The 12,548-nt window shown below is 47.5% G+C and overlaps 1 protein-coding gene across 1 annotated transcript in view; it reads right to left on the bottom strand.

Annotated features, from left to right (window-relative positions):
- BARX2 (BARX homeobox 2) overlaps positions 1 to 6,843 on the bottom strand; it is a gene marked incomplete at both ends in the record, with an annotated part of 89,227 nt that extends 82,384 nt beyond the window's left edge. Inside the window, one exon of the mRNA XM_080710379.1 lies at positions 6,657 to 6,843. Coding sequence (XP_080566505.1) covers positions 6,657 to 6,843 — 187 coding nt within the window. The remainder of the gene's footprint in view (positions 1 to 6,656) is intronic.
- Positions 6,844 to 12,548: the final 5,705 nt, after the last annotated feature.

Raw genomic sequence — 12,548 nt, 5'->3', positions numbered from 1 at the left:
TGGAGACTGAAGAGGCCTTTTTGGATGTTCTTGTATAGCACCTAAAGTTCAGAGTTATCTTCCTCCCTGTTCTATTTCAATTGATACTATAGAAACCAGAGACATTCCTTAGTGACTGCGGACAGAGGCTCTCTTCCCCTCCTCTTGAGAGCAACACTATGCAAGACCCAATTCCAGTCCAAATATAATTAGACCATCTTGCGAATCCATCTAGGTGCACGGCTTTCTTCCTCACGTGTGTGCCAAGTTTCCACTTTCAAGAAGTTAAATTGCCATATAAAAATCACCCTGGTGATGATGAGTAATTAGACACTGTAATGGAAAATTAACTGTGTTTTTATTTAGAGCATTTATTTTAACAAGACTTTTTTTCTAGCTGTTATTAAACTCCAATAAAAATAAATTAAATCCTGAAGGTTTACAAAGGTTTTCTGTTTAAAAAAAAATCAAATAAACACTACCTCTCTTCCTGGAGAGTATTTATTTTGTTAATGCCACTGAGTGTGTACAAGGCCCTGAACTCAACCCCATTATTAATAAATCCTAATGTTGATCCTTAATTCTGCTGTCTGTATTGTAAAGGGAGAAACCACCATTTCAAATTCTAAAAGAGAGAGAGGAACAGGTGAGGCCAGCTTCGTGGGCTTCTCTTTGCGTGGAATCGTCTGTGCAAATTCCCTCGGTCCTTCTCTTTTATCCTTGTCCTGCTGTTTCTGAGAGAAGCAAGCCCCTGCAGCAGGGTGGTTCGTGATGGCTGTGTGAGCACCTGTGAGCTTCAGCAAGCTTATGGGTAGAAGGCAGCCACACGAGCAACATCAGCTCCGTAAGACTGGAGCGTCAAACAGTATTCCCCAAAAGAGATTGCAAAGAATGCTGAAATCTATACATCTCACCCAAACTTGCAGCCCTTTAGCCATGTTACAGTTCAGAGTCATGGTCAATGGGCTCACCCAAGAAACCCACAGGCTTCACTCTGGGGCAGGGCAAGTGGCACTTGTGTCAGGGTAGGATGTGAAATGCCCCGAGAGGGTACAAGCCTAATACACCTGAGGGAGCCTACAACCATCTAACCTACATGGCTTTTCATCTGTTCCTCCTCCTGCTACACCTTAAATTGCCTTGGGTTTAACATCCATTCGGTCCTCCACAGTAAATGCTAAACGCTGGGTATTGTCAAGGCTCTGGGCATCTCCCTTTAAGGGGCTTAAGCCATTATTATCCATGGACAGACAGAAGGTTCCAGAAGTCACCTCTGTGACTTTGCCTGGACAGCCACTCGAGACAGTATGCTTGCAAGGCTGAACCTAAGTGGCCTTAAGAATTTCAAAGAAGCCCACTCTTTCTTTTTCCCCATGCCCTTTTTATTTCTTTTAATCTCTCCTTATAATTTACACAGACTTATGCAATCCTTACTGCTTCTCTTATAGATGCCTGGGATATGTTAAATTTAACAATCTCTTCACTTCGATTGCCAGAGTGTGCTAAAACTAACAACTCTATACTGTCCACACTTGTACCACAAGCTCAGCCCTCCATCCAGAAGTATCACCGGCAAGTCTGTAAGAAATCAGCCTCATAAAAGAGTTTATATATATACAGTTTCAGCTGAGTTATATTTAATGAGGCTAATTTGACAACTCTGCTGCTGATAACACTCTTTAAGTGAAGTTCAAAGAGAAAACGCTGCTTGGAGAGCAAAAGTATTAGGTTGTCAGAATGTTCTCTATTCCCAATTCAAAACTGACCATCATACACCCTGGAAAACAACAACGGAGGAAAAAACCACTCTGGCGGTGGTTTTCTAAAGGTTCAGAGGGGTTTTTAAAACATCCCAACGGCCAGATTGAGAATAAGCTTAAAAACAATGGACTCTCTGACGAGGCCATCCCCAACCAAATACAAATACGTGTTGAATTTAATTACTGAATTATAGTCCAGTTTATACTGAAGACAGTGGATATTTGGGAAAGTTTCAACCTGTGAACAAAATTTCAAATCATGTCCCCCATTTCTTATTAGAAAAATCAGAACCAGCAAAGACACTGTTCTCAAACTATTTGTTAGAGTTAAGACTGACTCCCAAGGAGTTCTTCGGCCCATCTTAATTTAACAAAGGAATTATAAAACTTAAGAGGTCGTGAGATAACAGCTCAGCTTTACATAAAGTCTGACCCTGCACGAGTCCCGGATCCTGTGCTCCTGTATATCCCTCCTTTTATTTACCTTTAGAATGAGAAACAGAGAAGCAGTTATGAGTAATTGCTAATAAAAGCCTATTTGCCTCTGGCAGAAAAACAAATGTGCGTTGATAATGATCATTTTTCTCAGACCCTGGTTTAGTTTCTCCATTAACATTCCAGTACCCAACTCTCAAGTTCCCAACTAAGAGACCAGAGCCAGAGTTGTGATTTGGGGGATCACTGGTATGGACTTCATGAAGCAGTAGCCAGCTCTCTAGCTCCCAAGGAAGTCATTATGCATATCTTCGTCTCATTTAATTTTTCACTGCGATGACACACAATCATTGTGAAAAAAATGCGCCCAAGGACACCACCCCAAAGAACTTGTTTCTCTTGGACCCACCAAAGGATAAAATGTTCTCAATGTCACCTCCTAAGATAATCACTCTTCTCCAAGTGCCCCCTTTTAATTGGCTAGTTGACTGTCCCCCTGGGTGTGACTGCAAGAGTTTATCCCGGGTGTGTAACCAAGATGGAAAAGTCTTCCGGATTTCTGAGCACCCGGACAACAGTTTAAAAAATGGACTGAAACTATGCTGAAGCACTGAGGTGTCCGTGGCACTTTGTGAAAAGAGGATCTTCTACGTGGGGTTTTTGGCCTCTACAACCTCTTCCAGTTCTAAACCCACGGTCAGCTCATAGGATGATCACAGTCACAGAGATTCAGCAGAACCATTCTCCCGGGGAAGGGAAAAGGAGTTAGATTACAGACTTTAATGGGATGATTAAGTCACAGGTTGTAAAAAGTCCAAATATCTACACTAACCTCTCCCCAGAAGTACATGTGCAAATATAGGATAATTCTGGGTAATTATCCCAGAATAGAATAAAGTAATAAATAACTAAAATAGATTATAAGCAATGAGCACCATAGGTCTGTGTATTAGTATTCTCCGATGCAAACCCTTAAGGTAAATTATAACATCCTTGTTTTTGTGAAGTAAGTTTACCCGTTTTTCCCCAAACGCTCCTCTAATTTAGAGACGATGACTGTTTCTAAAGATGAAACTTAAAAGCAGAAGCTTCAGAATTGAAGGTGCCGATTTCTACGATTTCCTTCATCCTGAGAAGGCAGCTTCAATCAAGACAGGTTTCCACCAAGGAACATTCATCATAACGAGGAAACAACAAGGACAATGGCCCCTAAAGTTGACTAGTATTTATGTTATCACAAAGTGCACCGCATTTGGGGCCCTTTCAGTCACTGTCACCACACTAATGTTTATGAGAAATAATCGCTGATTTCCAAGTGGCAATATCTGTCCATTCGGAAGGACGATTATTCAGATCTAAAAGTAAGACCAACATATCATATACTAAATGAATTCTAAACATATTTCATACCTCACCAATGGTTTGAATAACAATTTTTTTTCAAGTGGAGACTTTCTTAAGGCCTAGTTTTTTTTTAATTTAATGATAAACTTTTCTTTAGTTTGCCTTAAAAAGGAAGGATTCCTTTCTATGAAGGCAATTCAGAAGATCGATTAGGAAACAAAGAATTTAAAGACAGTGCCCAGACTAAAATTAATGCATGGGTAATAAGTGCCTTTTAATTTTCTGAAGATTCCATCAAGGTTAGTGTCTAATAATAACTTACTGTCAGGTGATTATCTGCCTAATGAAAAATATTTCCATTTCCCTATTTACTTGAATACATGCCCTTCTGCCTGAGGAGATTCCATATATATCATAAGCTGACATTTGGATTACTAAATCTAAACAACATGAACTTCTTAATTATGTGGAGGTTTTCTAAATGCTGTGGCTTTCTTTGCATCTCGACTGTACATACTTATTGTGCACACTGGCAACTCTTTTAATTTTGAAGACATTCTGAATCTCAGTTTTCGTATTTTTTAACCTGACAATGTTGACTTCTGTGGTGGTTCTTTGCTGACCTGAAGTCAGCAAACAGAAGAATGGCAAAATTCAAAAACTCTATTTCCAATCTATGCTTTTCACTTGATTTGAATGTTTTCTGCATCAGTTCTGCCCCAAGTGCTGAACGTTTACCTCTACCCAGCAAAAACGAAAAAAGAAATGTAGTTTCGCTATGGTTGTCAGCAACTTACTGTCACTACTTTTAATTCATTAAAAAAAAGATTACATTCCTCCAATGTAAGATTTTTTTTAACCCTGAATTTAACTGTTCCAAACAACAAAAATGCTTTGAAAGTATGGAAATTGTAAAACCATTGAGAATTCACTAATGGGATTCCCATAACTGAATACATGTAAGGCTGTCACTGTAATCGTAAACCCACTGGAGGCTTAGGATCTGAAAGTAGGGGCTACTGTGGCCACTTTTTATGAGTTTAATTCCACTAGCAAATCCTAGTTTCTTTATTTTAAGTCTCAACTAGAACAAAATCACGACACGTTTTCAAAGAAACAATCTAAAGGAAGAAAGCCCCTGGAAAGACAGGGCGAGAAACTTTCACCAACAACCACCTTCTGCCACAATCAATGAACTTCTAGCAGCGCAAGACTGAACAAAAACTTCGGCCTGTGATGGATGTCAGTTCCTCTTTAACACTCACAAAACCACCTATGAATCATTGTATTTTGCTCCGTTTTATTTCCCACACAGGTTCAATAAATCACAGCGCTTACTCAGCTTCGATGAACTGAATGACTATTTTGTGAGCCTATTTATTACACTTTTTCTGGCATGTTTTCTCTATGATCCAATTCTGTGGCTCTTATAAGCCAGGAAAAGCTGCCTTCAAGTTAATGCAGAGTCACTGAAAATTGTGAGGGCCCTAGGCAATACCTGGGTGCTTTGTAGAAGCTGGGTTTTGTCCCAGGAACCTCTCGAGTAGGCAAAGATTTAGAAGGATGCATTGAGATTTGTGATTGAAATGAATCCTCTTTTTCCTCCAAGTGATTTGAGTTATTGCAGCAAATGGTGTTCTCAAAACAAGATTTAACCGACTTCTGTAGCTAACATATATGCATAGTATTTGTCTAAGACTCAGCACATAGCAGACACACAAATGTAAAAATATCGATGTCAAGGATATCCATCTTGTTTTTAAAATTCCTTATTTGTTTCTTGTTTCAGATATTTCTTAGTTTGTAAAATTTAGTATTGCAAAGCTTGTCACAGGATAGTAGGCCTACCTTGCAGAGGAATTGTACTTTAAAGTGTAACTGACTATAATATTCATTTTATAACCAAGTACATGTAGAAACAACTTGATTTTAAAGGAACTTCACTGTATGTATTTATTATATATTTGCTGATTGTCCTATAGGGACTATCAATGGAATAAAATATATAGATAGATATAGATATAGATATACATGATTCCAAGCATTGTGTACCAGAGGATTTTAGAGCAGATTTTAGCCTGAATGTTTAAAAAAAAAAAATCTTCAAAAGCACTGCTGGCCCGTCACTTCACTTTTTAAATGTAAGTATAACTTCATTAATTTATTTCATGCCAGCCACACAACAAACATAACCTCAAACTTTTGGGTTGGAAGTACCAAATGTTTACCTTTAATGGAAAGCACAGTCAATAACTTCTCTGATTAAAAAAAAAAATGCTTTGACTTTTTTTGGCTACACCCACGTTTCCATAGTTTAGATCCTAATAATGCCAAGGCTTTTTGAAACCAGAGCTGCTTAATGCACTCAAAGTTTTTATAATGCCTTTTTATTTATTTTCTACACGGAGCCACAACTTTTTCAATATATCTAAAGTTCTGTGCCCTGCTGGTCTTAGCTCTGGCAGAGAGAATAAACCCAGATTCGAAGGATGTTTTTATTGTTATTATGATGGATTCCAGTGTCCTTAAACAAAAGTGGGTTGATCCCCTCGCCTTGAGACACAAATGCAGAATACCCCACAACTACCTCCGCAGACCGAGGTCGTTTTAAGTCAAGCTCAGTGAATTCAGGATTTTGTCCTGAAACTCAGGACACCGACTTCGCGTTAGCATAAAATTCCCAGCGGAGACGGAAGGAGGCTGGCCAGGCTAGCTCGAGGTCAGAAGCGGGGCCACCCGGCTCCGGTGGAAGCCCACAACCCACTTTCAGATGCAATGACCTAGGCGCTCAATCGGGTCAAGTGTTTGAACTTTCTGGCTGGAAACCACAGCGCTGCCGGGCAGGAGGCCGCCTCTCCCCTTGGAGCTGGACGGCCTGGCCTCTGGAGCTGCGCTCTCCAGGGCCGCGCGGTCTTTACACGCCTGTCAATTCTCGGATCGATCGACCCCTGGCCTGGCCCTTCCCCGCCAGGTCGCAGGGGCCTGCCTTACCCACCGCGGGAAGGTCTAGTTTCCTGGCTGCGGCACAGGAGAAAGGCAAGCAAACCGACATCCCTGGGCCTCTTCCTCGAGCCCTGGGGTCGGAAAGCAGAGGCGACGACACCCGGCACCCCAGTTACCCCGCAGAGGGCGTCTTACCCGTACAGGAATGCAAGGGCTTGGGTCGCACGACCAGCGACGGGCACACGGAGTAGAGGGAAAGTTTCTCAAAGTAGTCGCAGGTCTCCTTGGACAGGATCTCGTCGATCATGAAAGTCTTGTAGCGCCGCCTGGCTGCTTTGAGCTGGCCGGGCGAGCTCAGCCTCAGCTCGGCGTGGCAGTGCATGGTGAGCGCGGCGGGAGCGCGGGGACCCGGACCGCGGCGGGCTGGCGCGGGCTCAGCCCCGCTCCTCCGGGGCTCGGCGGCGGAGGGGAGCGGGCACGGGCGCGCCTGCTGCGCGTCTACACCCACCCGCGGATCAGCATCTTTGGCGAGCCTTTTTGGGACAACGCAGCTGTCAATCAGCGCGCACTTCCTGCAGGGCCAGGTGCGGAGCGCGGGCTGGCCCAGGGGCTGCAGCGCCCACCCCCGCCCGAGCCACCCGGGCGCTGACCTGCGCGCCTTGCCCCGCGGTTCTCCTCTTGATGCCCAGCGCGCTTCTGCCGGGCTCTATTTTAAGAAACTCGCTTTGACTCTCCTCCCCACCCCACCCCCCACCCCCGGGACCAGCTCCAGGTGTGTGTGCAGGGGTGCGCGCGCGTGAGTGCGCTCCTGGGGGCGGCGCGCACCGCTCCTCCCCGGGCCGCGGCCTCCGCCCGCTGCTCTCCGGGCAGCGCCCCGGGCACGCACCTTAGAGCCCGACCCGCGGGCGAACCGGCCGGGCTCCCAGGGCCTGCACTCCGCAGGCGAGAACGCCCAGGTCTCTTGCCAGAAAAAAGTCGGATGTTCGCCCAGCCTCCCGAGGCCGGGGCCACCCGACAGGCGCCCGCCGAGGGCCACCGGGCCTCTCTCCTCCCCGCGTGGACTGTTCCCGGAGCTGCCGCCCAGGCCTCGGCTTGCAGCCCCGAGGCCCGCACCGAGCTCGCGCGCAGAAGTTTGCGCCCAAGTTGTAACCTTGACGGCTGCACCACGATCCCAGCTCAGAAATGACCAGGGCTCAGCCCGTTATCCCAGAAATGAACTGGGGGTGGGGGAGTAATAAAAGCATGCATCCTCTTTTTTAATGACTAAATTCTGCTTTAGGAAACGTTTTTCCACTCCGCAAAGGAACAGGGCAGCGCACGTGCAGCGCGAGTCCAAGCTCCCCAGCGCCGGATCCTCCCGGATCCGTGGCTTTCTTTCCCGGGTCCCTCGCGACCCCGTAGGGTTCGGGTAGTTGCGTAGATGTCTATCGAGTGGTTTGCCTTCCACTAATCAGCGACCCTAATCCCCGAGCCTCCTAATCAATACTTGTACACACGTTTGCCTACGGCCGTCCTCGTTGGGGTCCGGGGGTCCCCACCGAGCCCGGTGCCCGAGACGGTTCCCGATGCCTGCCCGTCGCACCGTAGTCGGCTGGAACCCCCCGAGTGCGTGCCTGTTCCCACAATTTTGTCTCAGAACCGGTGTGCACGGGGCTGGAAATGAAACGCAAGATTGGGACCCAAACTGTTGGGCGGCCGAGATTTCCTTCCCGCTCGCAGCCTGGAAGCGAGCGCGAATTTGAGAGGTCTCTGCGGACCTGCTCGCCCACGGGACCGCGGAGCCAAGTCGATGGGCGTAGCTGGGAAGGGATTAAATTCAGAGAAGGGGCACACTTGGAGAACTAATAATTAGGCACTTAGAGAAAAACATATTAATAGAACGACTTGCATTAGACACGGCCCGCAACCCGTATTTGAAGAACATTCATCAAATGTGTGTGTGCTCCCTAGCTCTCCTCTCCACTTAGAATTGTTTTTATTTATTCCCCTCCAAGCAGAAGCGGCTGGAGAAGGGCCGCCAGGTGCCCCGGCGGCGGCGCGCGCCCCATTCCGGGGACGGCCGCCTGGGCCCCCGCGGCTGGACCTGCGCGGGCTCGGCTGTCGGGGCTGGGGACCCGGCGCTGCTCGCGGCTCCGCCCGGGCGTCGCTGTCCAGCGCTGCGGCTAAAGGGTTGTCCAGGGCGCAGGTGCTGCAGGAGCCCGCCGCGCCAGGAGCCCGGGCCGGAGCCTACGGGCGCTGCCTTTGCTCGGAGAAAAGTGCAGAGCTGTAGGCAACCGGGAAGAAGCCAGGGTTTGGAGGGATCTGAGAGCCCGTGGCGTGGGCAGAGCTGACTGCGGGGCAGTCCTGGAGCGCTCGGGGCCAGCACCCTAGGCGCTGCTCGGGACGCTCATCGCGTCGGCCCCGCAGTGCGTCCACCAGAGGCGCGCGCCCGGGGTCACTCTCGGGGCCCTGCCACAGTCCTTTTCCTCGTCCTCTCTCCCTCTGCCTCTCCCCACTTCCTGCACCCCCACTCAGGCCTTCCCTCCTTCCCTCGGGCTGGTCCTCCCCCTCCCCTTTCCCGTTCCGCGGCGCGGCCTCGTTTAGGTCAGTTGCCCGCTCTCTTTTCTTTCTCCCTTCTGCCCTCGATTGCCTTCTTCATAGTCCATCCTGTTTGCCTTCTTTTTTCCCCTCATCCGCCCTTGTGGTACTGGGAGGGGGGGGTTGACCTCTGAGCCACAACCCCCAGCGACCTCCCCCCCCCCCGTGTTTTGTTTTGTTTTGTTTTTTGTTTTGTTTTGTTTTAACAGTCTTGCTAAATTATCTCACACTGCCCTGGAACTTGAGATCCTCCTATCTCAGCCTCCCAAGTACTGAGGCTACAGGCGCGCTCTGCGCCCCGCTTCTTTACTTCTTTTATTCCTCTTCTCCTTCCCTTTCTCCAAACCCGGGCGCGGCGTGGCGGCTATGGCAGGGCTCTGATCAACATGGCCAGCATCCCCGCTCTGGGGCCAGGTGGGAATGCCCCGCGACCCGCCTCTCCTCCGTGGCCCCCAACCCCGTTACTCCTAGTTTCCACTCAGCCACAGACACAAAATTTGCCCAGACTCCAGACTTGATTTGAAATCTGCAATGTTAAAATAGCTTTTTTAAAAAAAGGGAGGGGAAACATTCTGACCAACTCCTTGGACTTTTCGTCTTTTCTATATTTCACTACAGAGGCAAGAAATTTCGTGTCCGGGTGGGGAGGGAATTCTGCAGGCACAAAGGCCTCTCCTGCTGCTGGAGGAGGCAGAGATTCCAGATCTTGGAGGCTGAAACCTTGGCTCTCGGTTGCTATGAGCCTCGGGTTTTTGTTTTTGTTTTATTAATTTGTGAATGGTAATCTTTATAGCTGCTTCACAAGGTTGACCTTTCATAATTAATCCATTCCTTTATGCAAACAAGCCTATTCCCTTTAATAGGAATGCCCTGGGCACCCCATCCCCTCCCTCCTTTGCTGGAGAGCCAGTCTGAGACCCATCTCCACTGTCACCCTCTCCCTGAGCATTTCCCCACTCCCCGGGGCTGGTGATTGTGGCCCCACCTCTCTCCTAGCACCTCCTGTCCTGTGTGTTCTCTTTTGCATTTATTTCACTGGCTGGACAATGGACTCCTGGCGGGCCGACGCCCTCTGCAGCACCATTGGTCTTGTATCACCAGTATCCGTGTAGCACCTGGCACATGGTGGGTTTTCAGTAAATGTGTCATGAATAAATGAATGCATGAAAGCTGGGCAAACCAAATTATATAATGTGTTTGAAGGGACATCAAATCTTAATTAGTTGTACTAAATTTATCTTTCTCTTTAAATGAGTCTCTTCTCTTTCCTTGATAATTTTGGGTTCTTAGCCGTGGCATCTAGCCCAGTTCCCTTTCTGCTCCTGTCCCCCCTCTCTTCCCTCCCTCTCTGCACTCTCAGACTGTAAAGCTCTTCTGCGGGAGGAAGCACACCCCAGCTGTCAATCACAAAGTGGAACTTTGGTCAGAATAGTCTGGGGTTTTGTTTCCAACATTAATGAAGTGGCTGGAACAGCAAACATCTGCCGGAGAGACTCAACCCTTTTCCAGCTGCTAGAGAGCCACAGACACTTTCCAGCCTCCTATGACTTCACCCACAGAGGAACCCACGCAGACAGGAACAGACCTCTGCCCTGGGCACCCTTACAGAGACATGGAAGGAGAGAGAAATTCCCACCCTCCAGGAAGGTTCAGGGGATCGCCTCCCAACTTCGAAGCCCAGCCAGAGAGGAGACAGGGTCACCTCTGCAAACTTAGGGCTGGAGACAACTAGAAACCAAGAATTCCTCTTTCCCATTTAACTGCACACGCAGTACCTCCACTCATCTAGAACTACGGAATTTTAATAAAACAAAGTGGTTTTCAGAAATCCTAGGGTGACCCTGAAATTGCTCCTAGGAACTAACCCTAGATGGGCTCAGTCTGACTCTTGGTTTAACTATCCTTTTCTCATCTTGAGCTACGCATCAATATAAATACTCAGGAGCAGCCATGACAGGAGTCTTCTAAGTGCACTAATTCATTTCCCCGCCATCTTTCCTCCAAAGGGGGGAGGAGGGGGCCGAAAGCCACGTCTTACATGCTCATCTAGTGTATTTAATAACATGCATTTCAGCCGCTAAGTTTTGAAATAGTTTCAGACATGTAAAAGCAAAATAGGGAAAGCCTTGTAAGTTAATACTCCCCCGGGCCCCGGGGCCATGCCAAGACTGCTTGCTGTCTGCACAGCCAGGCTCCGCAGCCTCGAATAACAAGTTAAAGGAGGTGTACACAGGCTAGCTTATTTTTAATGATGATATTAATTTACAAAAACTGTTCTCATACACTGTAAGGCATCTTTTTAAGAGAGGGCACAAATGCCATCCACTTGACAAATGGACTTGAAATTGACTGCCTAGAGCCTTCTGTCCTTTCTCAGAAGCCCAGTTTAAGTGGAGGGGAAAAGTAAGCTAATAGCTATATATGCAGAGCACTGAACATTTACACGAAGATGTTGGTATTTAATAAGTTGTCCAGATGTTTCCAACTTTTGAAAAGCTTGGAACGCAATTTAAGATTTGAGGATCTTTTTTTTTTTTTTAATTGTACTCTCCTGACATTGGGCAGCCATTTTCTGCCAATATTCTCTGTGCCTCAATTATCCCACTGATGTAGCCAAGAAAATAAAAGGCACACTGTCTCGATAGTGTGAAAATATTAGCCGGGCGTGGTGCCTCACGCTTCTAATCTCTGCGCTTGGAAGGCTGAGACAGAAGGATTGCACAGGTCGAGGCCAGCTTCAGCTACGCTCTCAGCAACTTAGTGAGACCCTGTTTCCAAATAAAGTATAAAATAGGTCTGGGTGTATAGCCTGGAGGTAGAAAAGCCTCTGGGTTCCTTCTCCAGTAACACACACACACACACACACACACACACACACCCCATTACAAAACAAAACCATTCTTTAAAAACACCAGAGCTGGCCTCTGATGCTTTGTCTGATAGAGTTGGGCTTTCTCAATGTTCGAAATCCACAGTCAACAAAGAAATTAAGAATGAGAGGGCAGGAGGAGGAGCACAGGACGATTGCTAGCTAAAGGAAATGGCCTTGGCCACTGAGGGTCCTTAAGTGCCACTTCACAGCTGGCCCTGCAGCCACAGACTTTGCCATCTGCAGGTGTCAATCAGTCTGACTGGCACCTCACCGGAGACTGGGTCCTTTAGGTTCTCACGGTTTTTTGTCTGTCCCCCAAGATGCCAGTCCTGAACCCACCAGGTGACAGCCCGCCCAGATCATCTCATAAAATATTTTCCTTGGCCTCGCGCAGTCCTGGTCAGGTTGCTCATGGATCCTCCGTGGTCCTCCCCAGTGTGGAGCACACAGCGCACAAGATTATAAAGCCAACGAGCAGTTGGTGGTCAGCCATTAGCTCCGGCTGTTATCAAACACAAGAAGGCTCCTGTATCTGCAGGCAAAGGGGAGACTTGAGGAGCCAGTCGGCCTCCTGAACACAAGGAAGGAAAATGAGGTGGCAGAGAGCCGCTGAGGAAATCTGCTGGCACAATTGTTAC

The sequence above is a fragment of the Muscardinus avellanarius genome (genome assembly GCF_963383645.1).
Source record: "Muscardinus avellanarius genome assembly, chromosome: 1".
NCBI lineage: Eukaryota > Metazoa > Chordata > Mammalia > Rodentia > Gliridae > Muscardinus > Muscardinus avellanarius.
The sequence above is the reverse complement of the archived record's forward strand: the minus strand, read 5'-3'. Positions and strand labels throughout refer to the sequence as shown.